The sequence below is a fragment of the Pygocentrus nattereri genome, chromosome 22 (assembly GCF_015220715.1).
Source record: "Pygocentrus nattereri isolate fPygNat1 chromosome 22, fPygNat1.pri, whole genome shotgun sequence".
NCBI lineage: Eukaryota > Metazoa > Chordata > Actinopteri > Characiformes > Serrasalmidae > Pygocentrus > Pygocentrus nattereri.
In genome coordinates this window covers 13,827,582-13,851,816 of record NC_051232.1, presented here as the reverse complement: position 1 = coordinate 13,851,816, position 24,235 = coordinate 13,827,582, and the positions used below count along the sequence as shown (strand labels likewise).

The window sequence follows — 24,235 nt, the reverse complement described above, 5'->3', positions numbered from 1 at the left end:
GAAACCACCAAAAAATGAACCATACAAATCACAGCTAGCACAGACGCATTTCGTTTATTTTATGTTTTTTTCTTTCCAGTAGTCATAATTTTAACCCTACAGAGTTTGGTCAGTAGGGGGAGCAGTGCACTCACAAATCTGCACTTTTTTAACGCGACTTTGATGAATAAGGGCTGTTGAACTGCAGTCCACAGAAATGCAAAACATCAGGAAATGTGGATGTGACCAAATTCTAATTCTCAAAGCTACAATGCTGATATTTCATGTAAAAAAGACTATTGAGCCCAGATCTTTACTGACTGTGACATGCTAACTGTCCATATGGAGTCCTGAATTGCCTCAAGGCTGAGATTTTGGCGTTAGCTAGATAACAGTCGCTAAGTTGACCTGGCCAGTTATAGCCTTTGCAATAGCCTTAGAGGTCCCTTTTCCCGGGAAACTGAATTTTCCATGCTTTTTTTTCAAGAAGTACGTAAACGCTGTATCAAAACATTCACTCACCAGTCCATGCAGTCCATATAGGGAAGCTAAGCTGCAAAAAACAGTTTTGAATTCATTGTTTTTGTGATGCCATGAAAAAAGGGCATTTACATGTATCTGCCTAACCTACAGCAGTTTAGTCCCGCCCACTCATGTTGAGTTATAAGGAGTGTTAAGGAGTGTTTCATCCTGGACCACCTACCGGGCAGCCAATCACATATACACACAGCTCATTTACATATATCAATCGTAAAGGCACAGTAACAAAAACAGCTTGTTTAATTGTTAGGGATCAAGAGTGGTTGGAAAATGGTCATGTAGAAATGAATTATGACTGTTTTGGTGCACAAAAGATGTTTAAGCAAGTGAAATCATCTTAAATCTAATTGAAATATCGAATTGTTCTCATTTTGAGATGGTTATAGGAATATTATTTAACTTATTTCTACATGTTTTAAGTACTTTTGTTAAGTGAATTTATCATACAATATTGGCAGATCATTTTTCTTTTGCCTCACAAAGCCCTGCCTGCATCCCTCCACCTGGAACAGACCTAAAAATATGACTGGATATCGTGACACAATTATCATGGTGATCTGGACTTGTTTCATGCCACCTAAAACAGGGTCAGATGTTTAAGTGAGACTGATCTTAATGTAAACAAAATAATCTTAGGCTCAGTGCTTTGTAAGAGAAGTTATCTTACTAGAGAGAAAAAATAAGCTTTGTTGCTTTAATGTGAGAGAAAGGTTCTGCTTTTTGGATTGCCATCACGGGGGCAGTCATGGGCTGGAGGTTAGGGAACCAGCCCTGTGACCGGAAGGTTGCTGGTTCAATCCCCTGAGCAGACAGCATGTGGCTGAGGTGCCCAAGTGTGGCATCTAACCCCCAACTGCTCACTGCCCCCTAGTGTGCGCATGTTTATTAGTGTGTATGTGGTGTTTCACTGCACAGATGGGTTAAATGTGGAGATGAAATCCCCCCACTGTGGGATTTATGAGGGTCACTTAATCTTAAAACATATATCTCAACAAGTGAAATCATCTGTTGATATAGTGAGATAACTTCAGTTAATAATGTTACTTAAAAGTAAAATGTCTAGAAATAGTTTATTTTATAATACTCTCATAATGAGAAAGATTAGATGCATCGACTAGATTTAAGATGACATTCTTGCCCAGATAAAACTTTTTTGCCGTGAAATCGTATGACAGAGCTACTATGGATTCATGTTAAAATTTAAAATGCTCTTTATCTGAAGACCTTCTACGACAACATGGATAAAAATCAGGCTTTGGTTTGTTGCAGGCAACAGTCAGAGTGTACTCAGTAGACAGCACAGCAGAAGAACACAGATATGTCTTAGTCCACAGAGATTACCTGCAGAGCGAGAGAGGAACAAATATAAGAAAGTGAGAGAGGAAGGTGTTTACTTACTTTTCCCTCCCTGCTTCAAATGCAGTCAATCTGACAATCAGGCAAGTTTACACGAAAGTTTACATGAAAATCGAGTCAATATGTCCAATGTTTCTTATTGTAAGAATATTATACTATTAAACTATCTATTTGTATACATTTGTACTTGTTTTAAGCAATTGAATCAAAGAAATCATACTACAGCAACCTTCTTATTTTCTATATTAACCATCTGGCAAAACTGTAGCAACCACATGAGAAATGCACTTTTCTAGTTACAGTGCGTCATTTATCATTTAAAAATGTCTTGTTCACAGCATTCTTCGAATTTTGAATACAGCATTAAAAATACCTTCCTGGCAAATTGTAATTCACATTGTGTTTGTTATTGTTGTACATTAAAAAATACACAAAACAATTGTTACTATGGTGTGATTGCAAACTTTTACAATAGTGTAGTGCACAAAATCTTTCTCCACTCCAAACATCAGAAATACATGCCAAAGTTCATGGACAGAGAGAAGCTTTTGCTCTAAAAGCACAACAAAGGCACAATTCTACTATACAAGTGTTCCAGGAAATCACATCACACACATTACATTAGGGCGTGACACATGAACACATTCCTGTCTCGTCTTGTACGCAGTGAGCTACGTGTACTGAGACTTGTGAATGGTGAGTGTAACCCACAGACCAGTGTAATGTATGTGAGGGAAATGAAGGTGGATTCAAAACCCTCCTCACTCTGAAACGTGCTTTTTAAAAGCATAAAAGCCAACTAACAAGTATGGGATTTTTTGCAGGCTGGAGCCATTTTTAATGCAGTGGAACCTTCACATCAAATCCAATGCATTTTTAAACACTAGACCACTGTTATTTTATGGGGATGAACAGATTAGGACACACCTATCCACAATAAATAGCTATCAACTCTTAGGTTCCATAATTCCCCAGTCTTTCAGCTTTGGGCTTCCGAATGTTTTTTTTTTGTTTGTAGTCAGTGTGTTGTGTGCCTTATAATACATTGTGTTTTTCTGTCATCAGGATGCACATTTGCTTGAACTGCAGCCATGACAACAGAGCACTGATTGGTCAGCCTGATTTTTAACACATTGCGCTGCTCCAGTTTATAAATTTACACGCCGTCTAAGTTCAGAATAACTGGTGTTGGTATATAGCAGTGTTAAAGTATAATAGTAGACTTTTATGTGACATCATGCATTAGTTTACCTGTAGCATGTATGTAGAAGCACTTGTGCTTTGATTACTAAATAACTTATTATTAGTAATTCAGACAAAATATCACCTTTGGAACATTAGCCATTTTTGCCAAAACCAGCTTAGACATAAAGTTCCTATCATGGGCGCAAAGACAAATTTGCTATGAATATGAACACGTAACAAATGCAGTGCATAGCTTAGATTTTATGTCATGAATAAGCTTGAACCTGTCATAATCGTCATAATCCAATACACTAAAATATGCAAATGAAAGGGTTGTGACTTGGCAACAGGAGATGTATAATCGTGCATTTTCATAACTCTTTCATAAAACATTCTGCTTGAGTGTTTAGGTTTTCCGATTCTCCGATGCTACTTTAGTAGCTTCTTAGGCACAAAAATAAAACAAAGACTTTCTAAACATATTTATTAAAACTAAAATTGGAATTGTACAGCAGGTAGTGAATAGCAGGTTTATCACTAAAGCAAAAAATTGCAAAACCACTGTTAGTTGCGGTCATGCCCATATTAGTAACTCCAGGTCTAAGCTAGTTTTCTCTATGGGAAAAATGAAGTGAGTTTAGAAAAATCACTGCTAAATTTTCTAATTGTCCTAATTTCCCACAAATATCACTGGATCTTCTGAATTACAAGATCAAAATATAAACACTGCTTTATGCAAGCTAACACTGCTGTGCACTGACATCATAAGACTGGCCTCAACCAAATTCCACAAACAAACCAGCAAGCTCTGTCCAGTGTGGTTCTTTCGAGGCTTTGTCAGGCTTAGGCTGCAGGTTGAGTAGCTGGTGTTGTTATATAATAATTTAACCGTAGACTTTTTCCATGTGATGTCATTTCAGTTAGCAGAAGCATTAGCTTGCTTGCAGCATGTATATAACATTTAGCATTATTTGACCTCTAAATGACCTCTGAAAAATGCATACAGGACTAAATGTATTGGCTGAAATGTTTTAGTTCACAGGAAGCAGTAGAGCAGATTTTTGAAGACACTGTTTTCTCATAGAGAAAAACAAGGTAATGTGGGCAGCTCAGAGTTTCTGATCTGGGATGATGCTGACTACAGAACCTCAACCGCAACCTCAGAACTCTGAAGGGATTCAATCAACTGATCCTTTAACCTGCATCCTGTGCTCAGTGAGTGGGGAATATAACGGACCTTGCTGAAAGGAATGCAGCTACCGTCTATGAAAAAATGGAATTGCTTTTAATGATATATAAATAATTTTAAGTGTAATAGTATAACTTTCAAAAACAGTGTCCTTAGTAGCTTTTGGTTCTATTTTTAGGATGCATATTTTAATGGATATTTAAGCACTATGTATGTAAAAGAAGCTATAGTACAATTATACTCACAGAAATGTGTTCATTAGAATTGTTTTTGTCTGGAGTCCATGCTGACGCCCCCATCTGCAGACGAAAAAATCAGAAAGCAAAATGGATATTAAACAAAAATTAAATATTAAGTAGCTAAAGTTGAGTAATGATTTTCATACAGTGAGTGAATTTTTGTTCAAGTGTCAACATTAACTAATGAAAGTGACATTCACAAAAGAGCACCCTTTGAGTTTTAATGATTTGTGACGCAATGGTACCATCTGCTGGTCTCTCTGTAAGATGCGTTTATTCACAGTACTGAATAGAATCACTTGTAACAGCATGGACAATTTGTGAGTTCCCATTATTACTCATCATTACTCATGGTCAAGTTTTTCTGGTTCATCAGCAGGAAACAAGAAGCACCCAGTTGCAACTGGAACTGGAAAACAACTGCTTGAGCTAACAAAAACTGACCAGCACTTTTCCTTCATGATCTTTACTATTATGTACATAGAGGTATAGTGACCGCCACTCTGTCAGCTCTGTCAGTACTACTGATTTTCATACTATGAACGTCTACATTATAGAATATCATTGGTTTCATCCTTCTATTATGCTAAGTTACTGGCTTTTATATTACTGGCTTCTATGCCTTAATGTTCTGTACCACTGTACCACTGCATGAATGTATCTATTCTACTGACTCCTGTTAACTTTCATATTATTGTCTTCTATACTACAGAATTTCATGCTATTGCTTCCTTACTACTGTTTTCTATAATACTGACTTTAATGTTATTTGTCTTCTGTACTGTTGACTGTAATGTTATTAGCTTCCATGCTTTTATATTATATAGCATTCACTGTCAGTATATGAGCTTCCTTTCTGTTGTCTTCTATACTATTGACTGTCATGATATTAGCTTCCAATATATTGTCTTCTATACTATTGACTGTCATGTTATTAACTTTCATAATATTGTCTTCTGTACTATTGACTGTCATCATATTAGCTTCCATTATATTGTCTTCTATACTTTTGATACATGATACTAGCTTCCATAATATTGTCTTCCATACTATTTACAGTCATGCTGTCATGATATTAGCTTGCATATATATTACTGTTCTTTTCTATTGTCTTTTATACTATTGACTGTCATGTTATTAGCTTCTTTCCTATTGTCTTCTGTACTATTGACTGTCATGTTATTAGCTTCTTTTCTAATGTCTTCTGTACTATTGACTGTCATGTTATTAGCTTCTTTTCTATTGTCTTCTATACTATTGACTGTCATGTTATTAGCTTCTTTTCTATTGTCTTCTGTACTATTGACTGTCATGTTATTAGCTTCTTTTCTATTGTCTTCTATACTATTGACTGTCATGTTATTAGCTTCTTTTCTATTGTCTTCTGTACTATTGACTGTCATGTTATTAACTTCTTTTCTATTGTCTTCTATACCATTGACTGTCATGTTATTAGCTTCTTTTCTATTGTCTTCTATACTATTGACTGTCATGTTATTAGCTTCTTTTCTATTGTCTTCTGTACTATTGACTGTCATGTTATTAGCTTCTTTTCTATTGTCTTCTATACTATTGACTGTCATGTTATTAGCTTCTTTTCTATTGTCTTCTGTACTATTGACTGTCATGTTATTAACTTCTTTTCTATTGTCTTCTGTACTATTGACTGTCATGTTATTAACTTCTTTTCTATTGTCTTCTGTACTATTGACTGTCATGTTATTAGCTTCTTTTCTATTGTCTTCTATACTATTGACTGTCATGTTATTAGCTTCTTTTCTATTGTCTTCTATACTATTGACTGTCATGTTATTAACCTCTTTTCTATTGTCTTCTATACTATTCACTGTCATGTTATTAGCTTCTTTTCTATTGTCTTCTATACTATTGACTGTCATGTTATTAGCTTCCATAATTTTGTCTTCTATCATATTGGCTTCCATTATATTAGCTTCTATACTATTATCTTTTATAAAACTGACTTTCATGCTAATAGTTTCCAAACTGTTGTCTTTTATACTATTGACTATTCCATGATTTTAGTTTCCCTACTATTGACTTATGGACTACTCACTTTCTTGCTATTAACTTCCATACTATGGTCATTCATACTATTAATTTTCATGCTATTAGCTTCCATAACATTGTGTATTACACTACTGACTTCCATACTATTGATTTTTATGTTTTGTTTTTTTACATTTATTCAAATAGTTTCTATATTACTATTGAATTTGTTAATTTTGTATGATTTTGACATTTAAAATGTTGTCTCCCACATGAAATTATTGGATTTTAATACTCTTGGCTAATATACCCCTGGCTCCTATATTGTTGTCTTCTGCATTACTGGCTTTCCTATTGACATCTGTAGCATTAGTTAAGTTTAGTTAAGTTAAGTTTAGTTAAGTTTCATTATCTATCATACTCACATTAATACGGTTGGCCTCCATGCTATTTTTTTCTGTTATTGTGGAATGCTTCCTGTCCCTCTAACCCTAACCCATATGGCTTTGAGATAGAGCAAGCTTGCTTGATTCCTCATCTGTGATTCAATAAAAGATAAAAATAGAGGCTGAATCTGCCTAATCCCTCTCATACACAGTCATGCTCTCCACAGAGTAAGCAGACACAAGTGTCATAAGGTGATTAAGAAGCAAAGAGGAGTGTCACGTCAGTCATGCAGAATTCCAGACAGGGAGAAGTGAGTAATAGGGTCAGAGAGAGGTCACAGCTCACCTCCTTTAATCATCCACTTCTCCAGGTCCTCCATCTCCAGCTCCATTACAGAGGGCACATCTTCTTCAAACATTGGCCTGACAGCACACACACAGACAGGACACACAGAGTGTTATTTTGTGTGTGTGTGTACCATTTTAAACAAGCAAACACATGAACAGGAATATCTGTGGTGTGCAAACGTCAGAGACCACCCCTCCTTTAATTAATGTCCAGTCAAATTGCCATTCAGTATAAATTATTCATTTTTCAGGAGATATTTGTGAAGAGATTAAACATAAGAAAATGAGAAAAAAGAAAGTCGAAGCAAAAATAAGTAAAAAAAACTAAAACTCTAAAACTGATTAAAAATGGGACTCCTAACAACTACCTGCAAAACCTGGGAAACCACCAAAACTGTCCTCATCAGATCCTGAAGAGAATGTCAGCAGGAATAAAGGTAATAGGTGAACACTCACAAAAACTTTGACATGATATTTCGTTGAGGCTTCTATGGAATTTTCTGTTAAATTATTTAACAAATCTATCAAACAACTTGTACTTAAAGGCTGTTTTGACTGGAAATTAAATGAAGGGTGGTCTCTCACTGTACATGGTAAGAGTTGCTTGAATTGACACTGGAAACAAAGCACTGTACAGCTGACTGCTGTAAAAATGTTGTTCCCACCATGTTTCAGTGAACTAGTTCATCTAATGTAGTAATTAATAGTAATTTGGTAACTACTGACTCTGTTAACTTAATGACTGGTTTGAAGGCAGGAACTTTCGTAATTTGATGATCAGTTCATGGTGAGATTGCTAAACAGTCCTACAGTATTTGGAAATATTAGAATGCTGTTCTACATAATGCATCAGCACTGAAGGTTCTCAGACTCCTGTGAGTGCTCATTCAAGCACATAAGAGCTGTACATTAGCACAACAGTAATCAACTGCATTTACAAATAAAGTATTGTAAAAATACAATATGAATAATGTAAATACTGTAAATTACAGGGGAAATTGTGGCCTGTAAATTTCTGTCATCTTTACAGCGTACTTCACAATTCAGCGACCTTTCATTATTATTCTGATAAAACAGATCAGTAACAATCATTTCCATGTGAATTGCATTCTGAGCGTGTGTGCAAGCTCACTCAGAAACTATTGCAGTGCATCCAACAATAAAGGCAGCATGGAGCTTCTTTTACACTGTGATAGGAAATGTGGCAGCTAAGGAAAGGTTTCAGTACCACACACTGATCCATTTTATTGGATATGGATATGTTCACTCATCAACAACTCTGGGGGACAAATTGTAAATGTTCAATCTGTACCACATTTGTGTTTGTAAGTAGAAAAGAAGGAACATCAATGCACAGGAGATATTTTTATAATTTGTCATCATAAACTTGTTTCCAGTGAAATCTCCAATTTAGAAACCAAAGGAAGTTGATTTAACCTAAGAAAATCCCCTTAGACTGAGATAATGTGTTTTACATGAGTAATTATGAGTACACTTTTTTTATTATGAGTACACTTCTTTCTGTAATACATACCTCACATACATATTAAAGTTCACACTCTATAATGTGTTCACTGAATACACTAATTAATTAAATGTGAGAAAAAGACAAGTTAATTTAGTTTAAAACATACTGAAAAAGCTGTAAAGAATGTATTTTTAGATTACTTCCACTCACCGGCCACTTTATTATAAACACCTATGGCGTACTTCCACTCACTGGCCACTTTATTAGAAATACCTACTTTGTACTTCCACTTACTGGCCACTTTATTAGAAACACCCACCTTGTACTTCCTCTCATTGGCCAAATTATTAGAAACTGGCCACTTTATTAGAAACAACCTTCTTCTACGTCTAGCATTTGGAAGTTAGAAACCACTGGGTTACAGTTTCTAACTGTTCACCAGAAAAGGAAAGGTTTCCAATAAACTGACCAAGGAGGTTACATTCCTTTTTCTACAGGTGAGGTCAAAGGTTTATAATAACTATGAGTTAAAGTGTATATATATCTAGAATTCTGTCAGAGTGCTGTGGAAGGATGTGAGCTCAACTTTATGTTTCATGTCACTCCCACATGTATGCAAAGTGGTCAGTATGTGTGTGTTGAGGCTATAGCTGGAGCACTTCCTGTTCTAGGTAAGTCTGATGAGTTTACAGCACTTCCTCTGTAGGAAGTTACACTTCCTGCTGCTCTTTAACATTTCAAAACATGTTCACTGATGAAACGCTGCTAAATGTTTGTCAGAGCTGTTCAACTCTTACAACCCTGATTCCAAAAGAGTTGGGACAGTGTGCGAAATGCAAACACAAACAGAATGCAATAAACTCTGTTTGACGTGTATTAAACTGAGAACAGTACAAAAACGCAATATTTGATGTTTTACTAATGAATGTTCCTATTTTTTGTAAATACACACTCATTTCAAATGTGATGCCTGCAACATGTTCCAAAATGGTTTTGATCTTTGACACAATTATTTCCATAAACCGTCTGCAAGGTTGACTCGCCAGATCACAATACAGGCTTCCACTGTGAGTCAGTCCATTTCAGAGAGTTGATCACCGTTTCTGAGTGTTTCAGTGATAATTACATGCTAATGAGCAATTAAATCTTTCTACTTGTTTTTGTGTCCCCTCAAATAAAGAGGAAATTCTACATACGCTATCAAATAACATTTACTCTGTTAAGTCCTTCATACTTGCACATTTCATCCAATGACAGTCTGTTTAAGGATCCAACATTGCCTTTCCATGAAATCGCTCAAAAAAGAATCTTTTTAGCGCCTTAAAATTTAAGATAATAAGAGAATAATGTGACAGATACTGTCAATATGTACATATTTCATTTCAGTGCTTAAGGTAACTGTCTACATACCTCTTTGAATTAGCAGCCTGTGTTTTAGGCCTAACCAGTGAGTCCACATACGCTTCTTCTATGATTCACAGTGAAATGTTTGGTGGCTGAGTTTGTAGAATAATTAGTATATTAGTAAAGATCATCACTTTACTTGGAGGGACAAATAAAGCAGTAATTAATGGTTATGTAACTTGAATTAAGGAGTAATTAGTGGTGAAAATGTAAAGACAGCCTGAGGCACTTGAAAATCTAGAGGTGGAGGAAAATGCAATGATAGATGAGTAGATTAAGTAACAGATAATTAATGACATTAACATGTAAGTACTTGTTAGATCTCATGATACTTATTTATATGAATAAACACTCTTTTCAGTTCATAAGCAGTGTAATAAGCCACAGTACACAGTGAATAAGTAGATAAGCTGTGAACTAATGGCAACCTAAACTATCAGCTAACAGTGTGCTCAATTACTAACAACTAAGTTTCTTAATAAATCAGTAATTAATGCTTAGTGATGCCAGTTTTTAATGCAGAATGGCTTCCCTGAATCTTATGATGATATTAGATTAGATTAAGTGACCCTTATTAGTCCCACAATGGGGAAGTTGCACCTCTGCATTTAACCCATCCGTGCAGTGAAACGCCACACACACACTAGTGTACACACACACTAGGGGGCAATGAACACACTTGCCCGGAGCAGTGGGCAGCCTGCGGTGAGCTGTTGAGGGTTAGGTGACTTGCTCAAGGGCACTTCAGTCACATACTGTCGGCTCAGGGGATCAAACCGGCAACCTCAAGCCACAGCCCACTCAGGCACTTTTTAAAGTGGAATCGGAAAATTCTAACAAGTTGACTTCAGCGTTGTCACCATATCAGAAAATGCTGTCAGTATTAAAACTACAGTTTGGACAGGTTGAAATCCAATGACCTTGTCAAAACCATACTACATGATATGGGCACTACACAGACTTATGCTGCCTTTGGGACAATCGGGACCCTATTCTGCCCTTATTACGGCCTCGATCCATAGTTTTCTGTGGTGCTTGGTAAAGGGTTGTGATTGCCTATTATATTAAACATTTTCCAACCATCTTCTCTGTGGTTGTTGCAGTTTACCCCCAGTTGCACGCGTATCTCCATGATGACGTTGCACCGAAACCTGTCTATATTTGTAAAAAGTGTTAAAGCTGATATTAAATATGTTGTCTTTGTACTGTTTTTGTTCAAATGCAGGTCAAAGTAGATGTATTAATCACAGTTATTTACATTTTATCTACTGCCCTAACCTTGTGGAATTGGCTTTATAAATGTGCATGCTTATTATTATTACTATTAAACAGGTAGCTCCAGTTCTAAAACCTGCAAATCATGACCTCACACATTAAATGACACAGCAAAAATGTAAAGGGTTTTTCTTTCTATAAAACAACGGTAACTTTTTATCAAACTCAAATCATAATAAAACATCTCATCTTCTGCTTACAAACAAATGGATCAAATGTTTACAGCCTGGAATTTCCACATCATTTCTCCACTTGTTTTAATGAACTACAAGTCTGACGTTATTTAACAGAATGTAATAAGAGCTGCATCAAGGCTTAAAGACCAGCTGGGCTAAAATAAATTAATTTTCCCTTATATTTGACCAGCCAAGGCCTATGCATTTGGTTTCTGACATTATATGATGCACTGATGCCTATAAACATGGACTAAAGCACGTTAGCATAGCTAAAAACAGTAACAGCTATCATAAAGTCTGAATTTTGTCTGTCCATATTTATGGATAACAGTGTGTCATACAGCGCCAGAAGCCAGATAATCAGCTCTGTTAGAGATCAATGAACAACTCCACGCAGTTTGAGGCAAGCATGTGACGATTCAGGCATGCAAGTATAGGTGTCTGTTACTTGTTAGTTACATTAGCGTCATAGTTCGAGTGCTAAATGTAAAGCAAAGTTCAGACACCAGATATGTCTTGGCTGATTGACCACATGTGTAGCTGTGAAATGAAGGAAACTGGGTGAATTTTTGGCTGAACTATTGCTTCAGCTGTTACAGTGAGACTTACATTGGCACCTTCTCTCTTCCTTCAGCATCCAGATACGGATCCTCTTTTAGACCTGAAAACAGAGCAGAAAGACTCTCTCAGCATTACATCACATGTAGATCAAACTAGTTCAAGCTGCCATCCAACAGTTCTTAGACATTACAAAGATTATGTTATGATCTACTTGCAGTCTATGAATAAGCCTTGACTGAGATCATAATAAGCTAAATATATAAAAAATTATTATTTATATATGATACTTTATTTAGAGGCATCTGTCCCTAATCCAAATCTGAGGCATTTCAACTTGTGAAAATAACATTTCATAAAAAAAATTAAAGATCTTTTTGATTTCTTTAAAAGTGTAGTTTTTACATTACATTACATTACATTTAGCAGACGCTTTTATCCAAAGCGGCTTACAAATAATGAAGTACATAGAACAAACATAGTCAGGCCTTAAAGGAGGCCAAAGGGTAATAGCAGGGTAGAGAAGGGAAGGAGGGCAAGAAGGAGATTTAGATTTGTCATGAGTTTAATTTCAAAATCTAAACTTTTTCATGTCACTACTGAAAGAGTTTTAGTCCATGGGCCGATCCTTATTTTACACCCTACTGCATTTTAGAGCAGGAAGTGAGACGGCATCCCTGTCCCAGTTAAATTGTACCGTTTTGAAGTAAATGTGCCGTAAAGTCTGAACTGTCACTACTGAAACGTTCATTTTCTGCAATTCCACAAATCACACGTAGAATATACTGATAAATGGTTTTCTCTCCACATCAGCTGCATACAAGATAGTTCAGATTACTTATGTTTTATTTCATAGTTTTAATTTAACACTGTTTTTAGTCACTGTAATATTTCATATATAACTCTTTTTCTATAGTTTTGATGCATTCACTCTTATTCCAAAATGTAAGAAAAATGTGCATCTGAGCTTTTGACTGGACCTCTGATTCTTTAAATGATGAGGATATTGCTGGGAGGTAAATATGGCTCTGTGCAGATTTTATCTGTCTAATTCATGATTATCGTAAAATGACGCTCAGTTTTTAATGCTTAGGTAATCTATTTAACACTTTCTTGTTTTTCTTCTCTCCGTATGTGTTATATTATTGCTTCAATTTGTTTAAAGCTGTTGTAAATAAACTCCCACCATTTGTTATCTCTCTCTTCTTGCGGCTGATGAGGACTGCAGCAATGAATATGGCCATGACGATCAGCACCAGCACCAGCACCAGTGCCACCATGATGACAGTGAAATCTGACATCGGCTGCTCAGTTGGGTCGCTCTCCTCAGCTGCTGTGGTGGACTCTGTCAGCAACACTGTTAAATACAAACTACACTTTATGTAAAGAATTTTTCGATGTTCAACATAAAGAAGTGAAGAAGATGTTTTCTTTTACAGTCCCTTTCTATCATTGTAGGTTATATTATACTAACCAGCTAAGAGTGAGATACAAACACTCCTCCACCAAACTTTACTGCTGGCACTATATATTCTTGTAGGTAGTGTTCTCCTGGCATCTGCTTAACCCATATTCATTTATCAAACTGCTAGATAGTGAAGCATAATTCATCACTCCAGAGAACATGGTTCCACTGCTTAAGTGTCCAGCAGCAGCTTGCTTTACACCTCTCCAGCTGACGCTTGGCATTGCATATAGTGATCTAAGGTTTGCGTGCAGCTGTTCAGCCACAGAAACCCATTTCACAAAGCACAGTTCTTGTGTTGAAGTTGCTTCTAGTGGTGGTTTGTAACTCTGTAGTGAGCAACGAGTGATTTTTATGCACTATGGTCTAAAGCTTGGAGGTGAGCTGTTGTTGCTTCTAGACACTTCCCTTTCACAATAATAGCACATACAGTTCACCGGTTCAGATCTAGCAAGGCAGAAAGAAAACAAACTGACTGTTGGCAGAGTTGGCACAGTGCCACACTCAAGTTTTCTGAGCTTTTTAGTGTGACCCATTTTACTGCCCAGATTGCACCAATGAGAACTCAATTAGTATTTAGTATCAGTATGTCCCAAACTTGAGATCTGTTTTTAATTTACTTTCTTGCTTAACGATTTGATATTAGAAAGTAATTTAGTCAGAATCATTTCACAACAAATCATTACACAACGTTTTGGAGTTTGTACTTCATATGTTAATATCTAATATCATAACCTCTCTTAATGCGTGTTGTATCTTTGGCCTAAGATTCAATAGCACAAACAATAATTTCAGCAAATTCCCTGAACTTAGAGAAGAACAGAAAACTTGTAAGGCTTAGGAAGTTTGGTCTGCCTCCTCAGATCCCCACCAACTTCTACAGATGCACCATAGAGAGCATCCTCATGGGCTGCATCACTGTCCGGTACAACAGCTGCACTGCGTGTGACCGCAAGGCCCTTAAAGTGGTGAAGACGGCAGAAACCATCATAGTCAACAAACTACCAGCCTTACAGGACGTCTTCCAGTCCAGCTGCCTCAGGAAGATTAAAAAGACCTGGTCAGACAGCGTCACCCAGCACACGGCCTGTTCACCATCTTGCCATCAGGCAGGAGATTCCGCAGCATGCAGGCTAGAACAACCCGGTTAATGGACAGTTTCTACTCCCAGGCTGTCAGGCTTCTGAACAAGCTGTGAAGCTGTGGGTCCTTCCCCAACTACCATTTCACTCAGTCACTCTGTCAATATTATTATTATATCATATCATCTCTGCTATGGACAATAACACCTTAACCCGAGGTCACTTTAAAGAACAGCAACACTGAGTCACTTAAGCCACTTTAAAATGCATATTGCCTCTATATTTTATGTATATAAAAATTACAAGCAGTAGCAGTAATTGCCATAGAAGAGTAGAGTTTGTGGAAACTTCCAAGGAAGAATTAAATAAAATAAAGCATAATAAATACATAATGGTAATCCAATTTAGAAAAGTGCATTTCCTGAAGAAAGTGCAAAGTGAGGGTTTGGCTTAAGCAATTTCTAATTGTTTCGAGGGTGTTTGAAGATAGTTGCTGTGGTAATTTCGATGGTTGCTATGTTGTTGTTAGAGTATTATTAGATGGTTGCTGTTATTATTTCATCTTCTGTTTTCTATCACTGTGGACTATTCTTCAATCTATTAGCTCCATGCTGTGATCTATTGCTATTCTTAGATTATATAGGGAGATTCGCTCAAAAGAGGCCCTGAATATTCTGTAATAACTCTCACTAGGATGAAGCAATCTGAACAAAACAACGTGCAATGCGCTCCTCAGTATATGAAGCTTCGAACAAGTTGGGATGCACCCGCGTTGGAGCAATGAGGTAGTCGTTGGACAGCCATTGTGACATTTAACCTCAGTCTGCAACCTCTGGGTGCAGACCCTTGTACCCCTTCATGTATCTGGCAGAAAATGGAGATCACTTCCAGCATCGGATTGCTTTTTTGGAGCGGGAGTTTGAACAGAATATTCCGGGGCTCTTTTGAGTGAATCTCCATGTAGAAGTGTGTAATAAAACTTTGGGCCTGCTGAGGGGCCCTGATCATTGTAGGGGTTAAAAATAAAATGACTTCTGGTTGGTCCTAACAGCCTCTCTGTAACTGGTTAACCCTCTATATTCTCTATACATGGAAAATAGTACACCCTCGTTAGAGTAAGCACATAGCTTAGCAGATAACAAACAGGCTAACAAGCTAATCAAATAATATTCAGACACAGGTTATAATTTTGGGTCTACACCAAGCTACAATATACATATTTAAGCATATGCAACCAGAGGGTTAGGTTGACTATTTCCAAAGCCAGTTATGTTAATATTTAGGAAGTGGAAAAACTTTTTCACTTTTTCACTTTTTTTTTGGTGGTGACTCAATAAATAAAAAAACTTCAACAGGTAAAACATAATTATGACACTGTTTACAAGGCTTTAGCAAATTAAGCTGTAAATCTGGGTAATTGGTTCTTACACACATGTGACTACTTTTCCAGAGAGAAGAATTTGACGTAATTTGTTACATGCTTAATGGTATGGGTGATGTTTTCTGCCAGATTGCCATAGAAACCAGAAAACCTAAAAGCAGAACTAACAGGTCTCCTTTTTTCTGTGTTGCTCTAGAGCTGTAAAGTTCAAAAGGACAAAACATCCTAAGAACAGTTTTTGTAACTGCACTGTAGCGCAATGTCATTACATAGATCTGCATTTACATTTATAAAGGCTGATTCCAATAGGCCCATTCTGTCATAAATGCTGCTTCACATTAAAATTGGCACATATGATCAATATGATAAATGACTATTCCCTTTTTTGCAGATTAGCTCCACCCATTCTCACCAATGTTATAAGGAGTGTTTCAGCCTGGACTGCTTTTTGTATGACTTACAAAACAGGTTAGCCAGTCAGAACAGAGGTCATTCACATATTTCAGTCTTAAAAGCACAATATCAAAATAAGCTTGTGTTATTGTAAGGATTAAAGAGAAGTTGGGAAAGGATCATGTAAAAATTTTAATTGTTATTTGATGATATCTCATTATGCATTGTATTATTGCTTCAATTTGTTTAAAACGGAAAATTCCTTCCTTTTTGAAATAATAAGCGTGTTAAATATGGTTTGAAAATATCAACAATAGTAACATTTACATCCCTGCTCATATTGTCTATATAAAGTAAGTAATAAGTAGATAAAAGTAATAAGTAGATAAAAAGGTTTGAAACATAAAACCACACAAATATTACATGTGGGTTTCATGGAAATAAAATAAAAAATATGGTATATGGGACATTTAAAGTTGTTCTAAAAGTACCCCGAATTTTTGCTTAAATTTTATTCTTTTTTCTTGAGAAAAATGACGACAAATGACAAAACAGCTATAATTCAGTTTGACTTGACTGTTTTCCAAACTCTCTTTGTCCAGTAGAAATGTTTAAAAAGTCTAATTGAACTGAATTTACATAGATGACCTTTTAATGGCATTTTAAAAAGCAGAAAGAGCTACGACAAAATATGTCGAGGAGTGTCTGTACTGTAGCACCTGTGGCTGTGGTGAAGCTCACTTTTCTTCCCCTTTGTGTTCTGTTCTGACTCTGCGTGGAGTTGGGTGTTTGAGCGGTGGTTACAGCTGAAACAGAGAAATTAAACACAGTCAGCCGCATTCGCACTCACTTACAAACTTGAGGTTTAAAGCAACAGTTCAGCAAGAAAAATATGAGCCAAGACATGGACGTAAATACAAAACTGCCTCTGCTTTTAGCTATGCTAATGTACATTTTTCCATGTTTATAGATTACAGTGTGTCAATACAGTGTCACGTCTATCAACTCTATTAAGTATTACTCAAAGGGTCTGATTTTTTTGTATTAAATATTGCCATAATTAATTTGTAGCTGACCATTTTCTAACCTCTCTTTATCCCTTAGAATTAAACAGGCTGTTTTTGTTGATAATTGCTATTAATTCCATTGCTTGTTAGCTACTAAAACTAAATACACCAAACATGTCTTGACTCATAGACTGCATTTGGTGAAATCAATATTAAACAGATGATGTAGTATATAGACATAATGCATTATTTCTATAGTGACAGTAGCTGGTAATATAAAATAAAGAGTAAGTACAGTTGTGATTGTTGGAAAGTGATCTAATATGGCTCTAATGTCATGTTTGTTGAAGTCACTCACATATTTGGGCATCCCATGTATATGACCGAGTAGGTTTGGTAACTTCACTCTGGGTGGAAACTGTAGAAAAAAAAATCACACAACATCCAAATCTCAGTCAGACATGGTAGCATGGCTGCAGTTCAACTATACTGTGATTTAATTAGTGTTATAGTATTCAAGGAGTAAATAATTGATCTCGGTCTTGTCTCAGTCTCAACATCACTTGTTCTCAGTCTTGTGGACACAGTGTGAAAAACCTGCAGAACTGCTGTGTCTGATCCACTTGTACCAGCATAACACACACTAACACACCACCATCATCTCAGCGTTACTGCTCTGTGAGGGTCCATAGGGGACCTGGCCACTGAAGATCAGGGTAAAAGGGGGCTAACAAAGTATCAGAGAAACAGATGGACTACAGTCTGTAATTTTAGAACCACAAAGTGGTTACTATATAGTAAGTGGAGCTGATGAGGACAATGAGCGCAGAAACAAGGAGGTGGCCATAACGTTATGTCTGATCAGTGTATACTCAGTGTATACAGTTGTCTTTAGTCATTATTTACTTCTAAAAGTTACAATGTAAAACTGGGTTAAGAATACAATGTAATAACAATCATATTTCAGGCATTCTAACATTTAATGATAATGTTACGTGTTTTATTTAATATATTATAAAGTAAAACATTCTGTATTCATGTTTTCTCTAAACTCGAAAAATCTGTTGGGATACACAAACAAACAGGGACAGTAGTTTGTGCATTTAACATATCTGCAGTAGCTGCTGTAAGCATTTAAAATTGCCTCCTTCACAAACTGTTTGTGGGCATGTCACAAAACACAAGCAAGGGTTGTAAGCTATTTCTGAACCCTGGCTCTGCCTGATATTGTCTTTAAAACCCTAAAAGTTCAGCCACTGTAATTATCTCCCTCTTCTATCCAAACATCGCAATAATCTCCAGATAGATGTGCATGCGTTGCTTGACTATAGACATGACAACAGTGGGTGCTGAGCCTCTTATAAACAATCTTTGTTTTAAAAGTAATTTAACTCAACTGCATTAAATACAGTCAATACCCTATTGCCTACTATTAAAGGGTCAACAAACCCTTTTTAACAATGTATCTTTGTATTATTCACAGGGATCATACTGTTAAGAGATTCACTGTAATAATATTATTGGTATGGGCAGTTAACTGGAAGAGAGCTGGACTGAAAGGTTTAAAAACACACAGCAGGAACCTGAAGTCTGATAAAGCTTTTTGACTTAACTCAGCTATGAGTTGTTCATATTCACAAGAAAGAAATTTGATCTGGGAAATTTTCTTTCTAAACTGTATCTGTGAGATATCTGCAGCCTGCTGACAACCTCCAACACGCCTGGATTCTGTTTCTATGCTGTTTTTTCACAAATGTATATTCAAGGAATTTGTTTGCATGTTTTCTTTAAGAGGGTCTGGAAGTAAACGTCCACACTGCTGCTTTACAAGTCAAAATCAGGTACACACGCATTCCCACCCACACTGTACACACATGCACATACACAAACACCCTAACAGCAGCAGGCTTCATCCAAGATTTCCTCATTCAACATCTGGATTATATTCTAATTAAAAATGTTTAGTTCAGTATATACAGCACGTGTGTTGTTTTTACCTGTGTGTCCAGTCTCTTCATCTGTCCCTGCTGGAGAGTTCGTTGATATCACAATTTGAATATGTAGAAAAAAGCACATTGACAGAAATGGGTTGTTGACACTCACATTTACATCATCTTTTGGAAACATTCAAATAAACACCTTACTGTAGTGTTTAAGTGTTAAATAAAGCAGCAATGGGGCAATTATAAATATGAGCAAAATCAGAGACCACTATTTATTTGATTTCTAATCAATTTAGTACAAATTCTTCATTTTTCAGTAAACATTTCTGAGGAGATTAGTTATAAGATAGTTCAGTTAAAGAAATGATCAAAAGCTACAGAGAAAATGGGACTCCTAACAACCACCCGCAAAACCTTGTTGACCACCAAAACTGTCCCTACCAGAGAAACCAACTTAAGGCTTTCATCTTTGAGAGAAAATCAAACTCCACTTTTGATTCTGATCTGAGAACATCCACAGGTGTTTCTGTCCACCCTCCCACTGTGAGAAGACTTTGAGTCTGAAAGGATGTGTAGCTGTCAAGAAGCTCTTACTGAGAAAAGGAAACTGACAAATCAAACAAAGAAGTTGCTGCTGTTCTCAGAACAATGGACCAACCACCCCAGAGTCCAGACCTCAACATCCTTAAATGTGTTTGGAATTACTCGGATTGTGAGAAGCAGAAAATGTTAAACCAACTTCTAAAACTGAACTTTGGGGAAACATCCCTGCAGATTTCTTTGAAAAACTAGAAGCAAGTCTTCTGGAAAGAACATAAGCTGTAATAAAGGTAAAGAGCATTAAGTATGTTGCTGCTGTCAGAACAAAACCTCCATTCTCGTATCTCCATTTTCGTTATCTTTTACTTTTTTGACATAATTTGTAAATGCCTGTTACTCTTGTATTTGTGTGTGAATTTCATGATGAACAGACCAAAAGAAACGTCCCAAAATGACGTGGAAAAAAATTGAGTCCCAGTGACTTACCTTAAAAGTAAAGAAGGTTTTTACCTTCTCCTGTAAAGTTACCATTTTTGAGATACAAGGCTTATGACTTATATGTAATGGCTGTTTTGATTGGAAATGAGATAAATGAAGGGTGGTCTCTGACTTTTTTTCTAGAACTCGTGTTTCTACATAGAATCATTCCCTTTACTAAACAACCCTCGAAGGGCCATATTTTTAAGTGTCTGAAAAGTGTACAATACAGTTATGTAATAAAGCTGCATTGTTTAGTGAATTGTGTTCTGCCATGCTGAAGGAACTCCCGGTCTGCATCACCCTGTGGTGAACAAAAGTATTTCAAACCTGCTATGTTTTGTTTTCTGAATGTCACTGGTTCCTCTGAGATATGAGCTCATTTAGTAGTCAAAATGCTATTAAAACTGCATACAAACATCTAGGAATCCTGCACATATAATTGAAGCTGATGTGAAAATAAGTGTACAACTACATATACATAACTATAGAGTTCAACAAGGATATATACCGACACCAGTGACTCAAATTGCAGCCTAAAACTACCAAAGCCTCTAAACTACCACAGTAGACAAAGCTGCTGGTTTATTTTGTTGAAGCTGCTAGTTTTATGATGTCAATTCAATATGGTAAAGTGTTAGCTTGCATGTAACATTATTCCGTTGCTGTTATTTATTACTATTATTCTATTATTTACTCCTTTGTAACAGTAGGCATAAAATGCTATTTCTGCATGTTTTGGAGGGTCCTTAGCTGAACTATAGATTTTCTCCAGCATTGTTGATGTAATATGCGACAATGATTTTGAATTGAATTGAATTGACAAAACTGGAAGCTAAACTGTTTTTTCGTCATTGTAGCAGATCGAGCACGTGAACATTTATAAGAGTGTTTTTATTGTGTTCCAATGCTGTTTTTTTATTGTGGCAGTTATTTATTGTGCCTTTTTTATTTTGTCCGTTTTTATTGGTTCAAGGGCATGAAATGCTTTCACAGCAGGGGTTCTCACCTCTCCTTTCACCCTCATTGCTCACAAACAGCTCAACACAGAGTCACAAAATTTCACACACAGAGAGACAACAGTGTCCTAGTTCAGTTGAGAATAGAGTTACAGGAAACTACTACTACTACGGGGCCTGCAGGGAGTGATATTCATTGGAAAAATGTATGCAGGACCAAACAATGGCGGCTTTTCCCCGCTTAACTAAAAAATGACAACGCTGCCCCAAAATTTTATGATGAATTTTATAGTCTATACTGTTGCACTATGGCTAAATAGAGATCACTCACCGGGAATTTCTTCAGTGTTATATGTTTCTGTTTCTGCATCTCCAGAACCATCACCCGTCTCACAGTGAACTGCACAGAAAAGCACGAGATGATTATGATTGGTTTTGTAATGAGTGGACTGTGGTGATGAAGCTTAGACTGTGGATCAGTCGGGTCGAGGCATGTTTAAACTCACAAGAAAGATATTATCTGAGACAGATTCTTAACCAACACCAACATCAACTTCTCACACTCCACTCAAAAGACATTTTTCTAAGTTGAAAAATGACTGTGCTGAGTGCGATTTAACTCCTTTAACTGGAGGTTTATTATTGAGCAGTTGAATTATGAATTATTCAGTTAACACTATGAACCATATATTATATGTCATAAATAATTCAGCATCCACCATTATTTAACTACTAATACTACTAAATAACTACTAAGAGCTATTTAAAATCTACTACAAAAGATTTAGTAGCAGCTCTTATTTATTAATATCTGCTGTCAATTAGTCAGTAGCTACTATCAATTATTCAAAACCTGCTATGATTTTTCTGTAACTACTATGAATTATTCAGTATGTAATATACTTCTGGTATTTGTTTGCAACATTAAAAAATCACCTACAATATAAATGTGCATTATTTCATTCCCACTGCCTGCTTCTATTTGCTGTTCAGGTTAGAAATGGTTCATGTGGAATGTGAAATGGTTCATTGTAGAAACTCAGATGTCTTTACAATGGTGATGATAGAAACCAGGGGTCAGCATGTCTACAACACAAATACAGTCATTTAATGTACTATCCAAAACCACCAGTAAACGTACATTTGTCTGAGCTTTTATATGTAATGCTGATAATAGGAAAACAATGAGAAATGTGAAAAAATACGTTTTCTTTGGGGACTATTTTGCCTCAATGTCCCGCATGTACCTCTCCACCATGAATGCATTTAAAATGATATGTTTTTAGGACAAAAATATCATGAAACAATATCATCAGGTAGTGTATTCATAATCATTTAATGTAATTAATCTTTATGAGGGGAACGTCTGGTTCACCAATAATTCTCCAGAACTTGAACCACTCTCCTTCCACCCCTTAAACAGAAATAATCAGGTGACAGACATGATTATTAATAGTGAAACTTTGCATGACGATGCATCGTCTCTGTACAGTGAGCAGGAGGTGGATGGATTTGCATAGTGAGGAAGGCCAACAGTGACTTAGCCAGACAAGATAACCATTACAAACGCTCTATTACTGTCTGTTACTGTTCAAATATAATCTTGTGTGCATTTGAATGGAGTCCTTAAAGTTCTGCTTTCAAATGTGCCTCATCAGTGACTCAGCTGCATGTGTTGTCTTGCCTGAGAACCATCAACAACAACGCTGAAAGAAGAACACACGAGCAGAAAGATTAGGTGTTTAAAAGATCCAGTTTCAGTCCATTCTGATCCGGCGATACTTCACTTCTTACAGACACAGTACAGAGAGAGAGAGAAAGAGAAAGAGAGAGAGAGAGAAAGAGAGAGAGAGAAAGAAAGAGAGAAAAGTAGAGAAAGAGATTGATAGCACAGAGAGAACCAAGACAGAGTGAAGAGTATATGCTGAAAGACTGAAAGAGACAGAGAGAGAGAGAGAGAGAGAGAGACAGAGAAGAGAGGAAGAAAGACAGGAGAGGATACTCATACAGAAAAAGAAAGAAAAAGACAGAAAACAGAAAGAATAAAGGATCAACAGACAGAGGGTGAAAAAGGAGAGAAAGAAAGACAGAAGTGAGTGAAAGAGGGTAAACGGTTTGGTACTCCTACCCTGTGGGGCGATCAGGCTGGCCGTCAAAGCCAGAATCAGCAGCAGTAGTTTAGGGCTCATTTCCCAAAATCCTTGCCGGTAGCGGCGGCAGCCGTTACTGCGGGCAGAGAATCATTTCGACCCGAATACACCTCTAAACCACTCACTACATCCTCTCTCACTCCTTCACTCTCTGTCTCTCTCAGTGCTTACCTACAAGAGGAAATAAAACCCTCCCATCTCTCTATTACTTCTCTCTCTTATTTCCTTCTTTCTCTCTCTCTCTCAACCTGCCTTCTTTCTCTCTTTCAGCATTTACTCACCTATACGAGGAAATAAAAACTCTCTCTCTCACGGATGTGATGCAATCAGTAGTGAACTTGTTGCTACAAGTCGAGCTGTTTCCCTGTTAGCTGAGAAAACAAATTCCAGCAGACGAGGTATGCAGAGAGGGAGAGAGACAGACCGAAAGAGGGAGAGAGAAGGAGGGAGAGAGTGAGAAAGAGAGAGAGGGAGGGAGAAGGGGAAAAGAAAGGGGAGAGAGAGAGAGGTAGTGAGTAAATGGGGAGTGGTAAAGGCATTAAACAGAAGCTGCTGAGTGAGTGTTAGAGTACAGGCCACAGTACAGGAGATCACAGATATAGCAGACGTGTGGTCACTCAGCAGGACTGCTGTTTTTCTTGTTCCCTTACTGTTCTTAGCAGGGAACAAAATCATAAGACATGTTTCTGCCTACAGAGAATCTGGGAGGCTTTGTCACTGTACAGGGC

The 24,235-nt window shown here is 36.7% G+C and overlaps 1 protein-coding gene across 2 annotated transcripts; it reads right to left on the bottom strand.

The window, feature by feature from the left end:
• Positions 1 to 853: 853 nt before the first annotated feature.
• On the bottom strand, positions 854 to 23,823 carry tmem154 (transmembrane protein 154). 2 transcript variants are annotated; one of them, XM_017713523.2, is made up of 10 exons: positions 23,486 to 23,823; positions 21,689 to 21,757; positions 19,436 to 19,462; positions 17,797 to 17,856; positions 17,151 to 17,237; positions 13,297 to 13,467; positions 12,162 to 12,213; positions 7,228 to 7,304; positions 4,495 to 4,548; positions 854 to 1,860 (listed from the first exon to the last, which is right to left on the bottom strand). In XM_017713523.2, the coding sequence occupies exons 1-9, from the start codon at positions 23,544 to 23,546 to the stop codon at positions 4,508 to 4,510; spliced, it is 645 nt and encodes a 214-aa protein (XP_017569012.1). In that variant the 5' UTR covers positions 23,547 to 23,823; the 3' UTR covers positions 854 to 1,860; positions 4,495 to 4,507. The 2 variants fall into 2 exon arrangements, with proteins under 2 accessions (XP_017569012.1, XP_017569011.1); XM_017713522.2 differs by having other exon boundaries at positions 19,436 to 19,465; positions 23,486 to 23,820.
• Between the last annotated feature and the right edge of the window lie 412 nt (positions 23,824 to 24,235).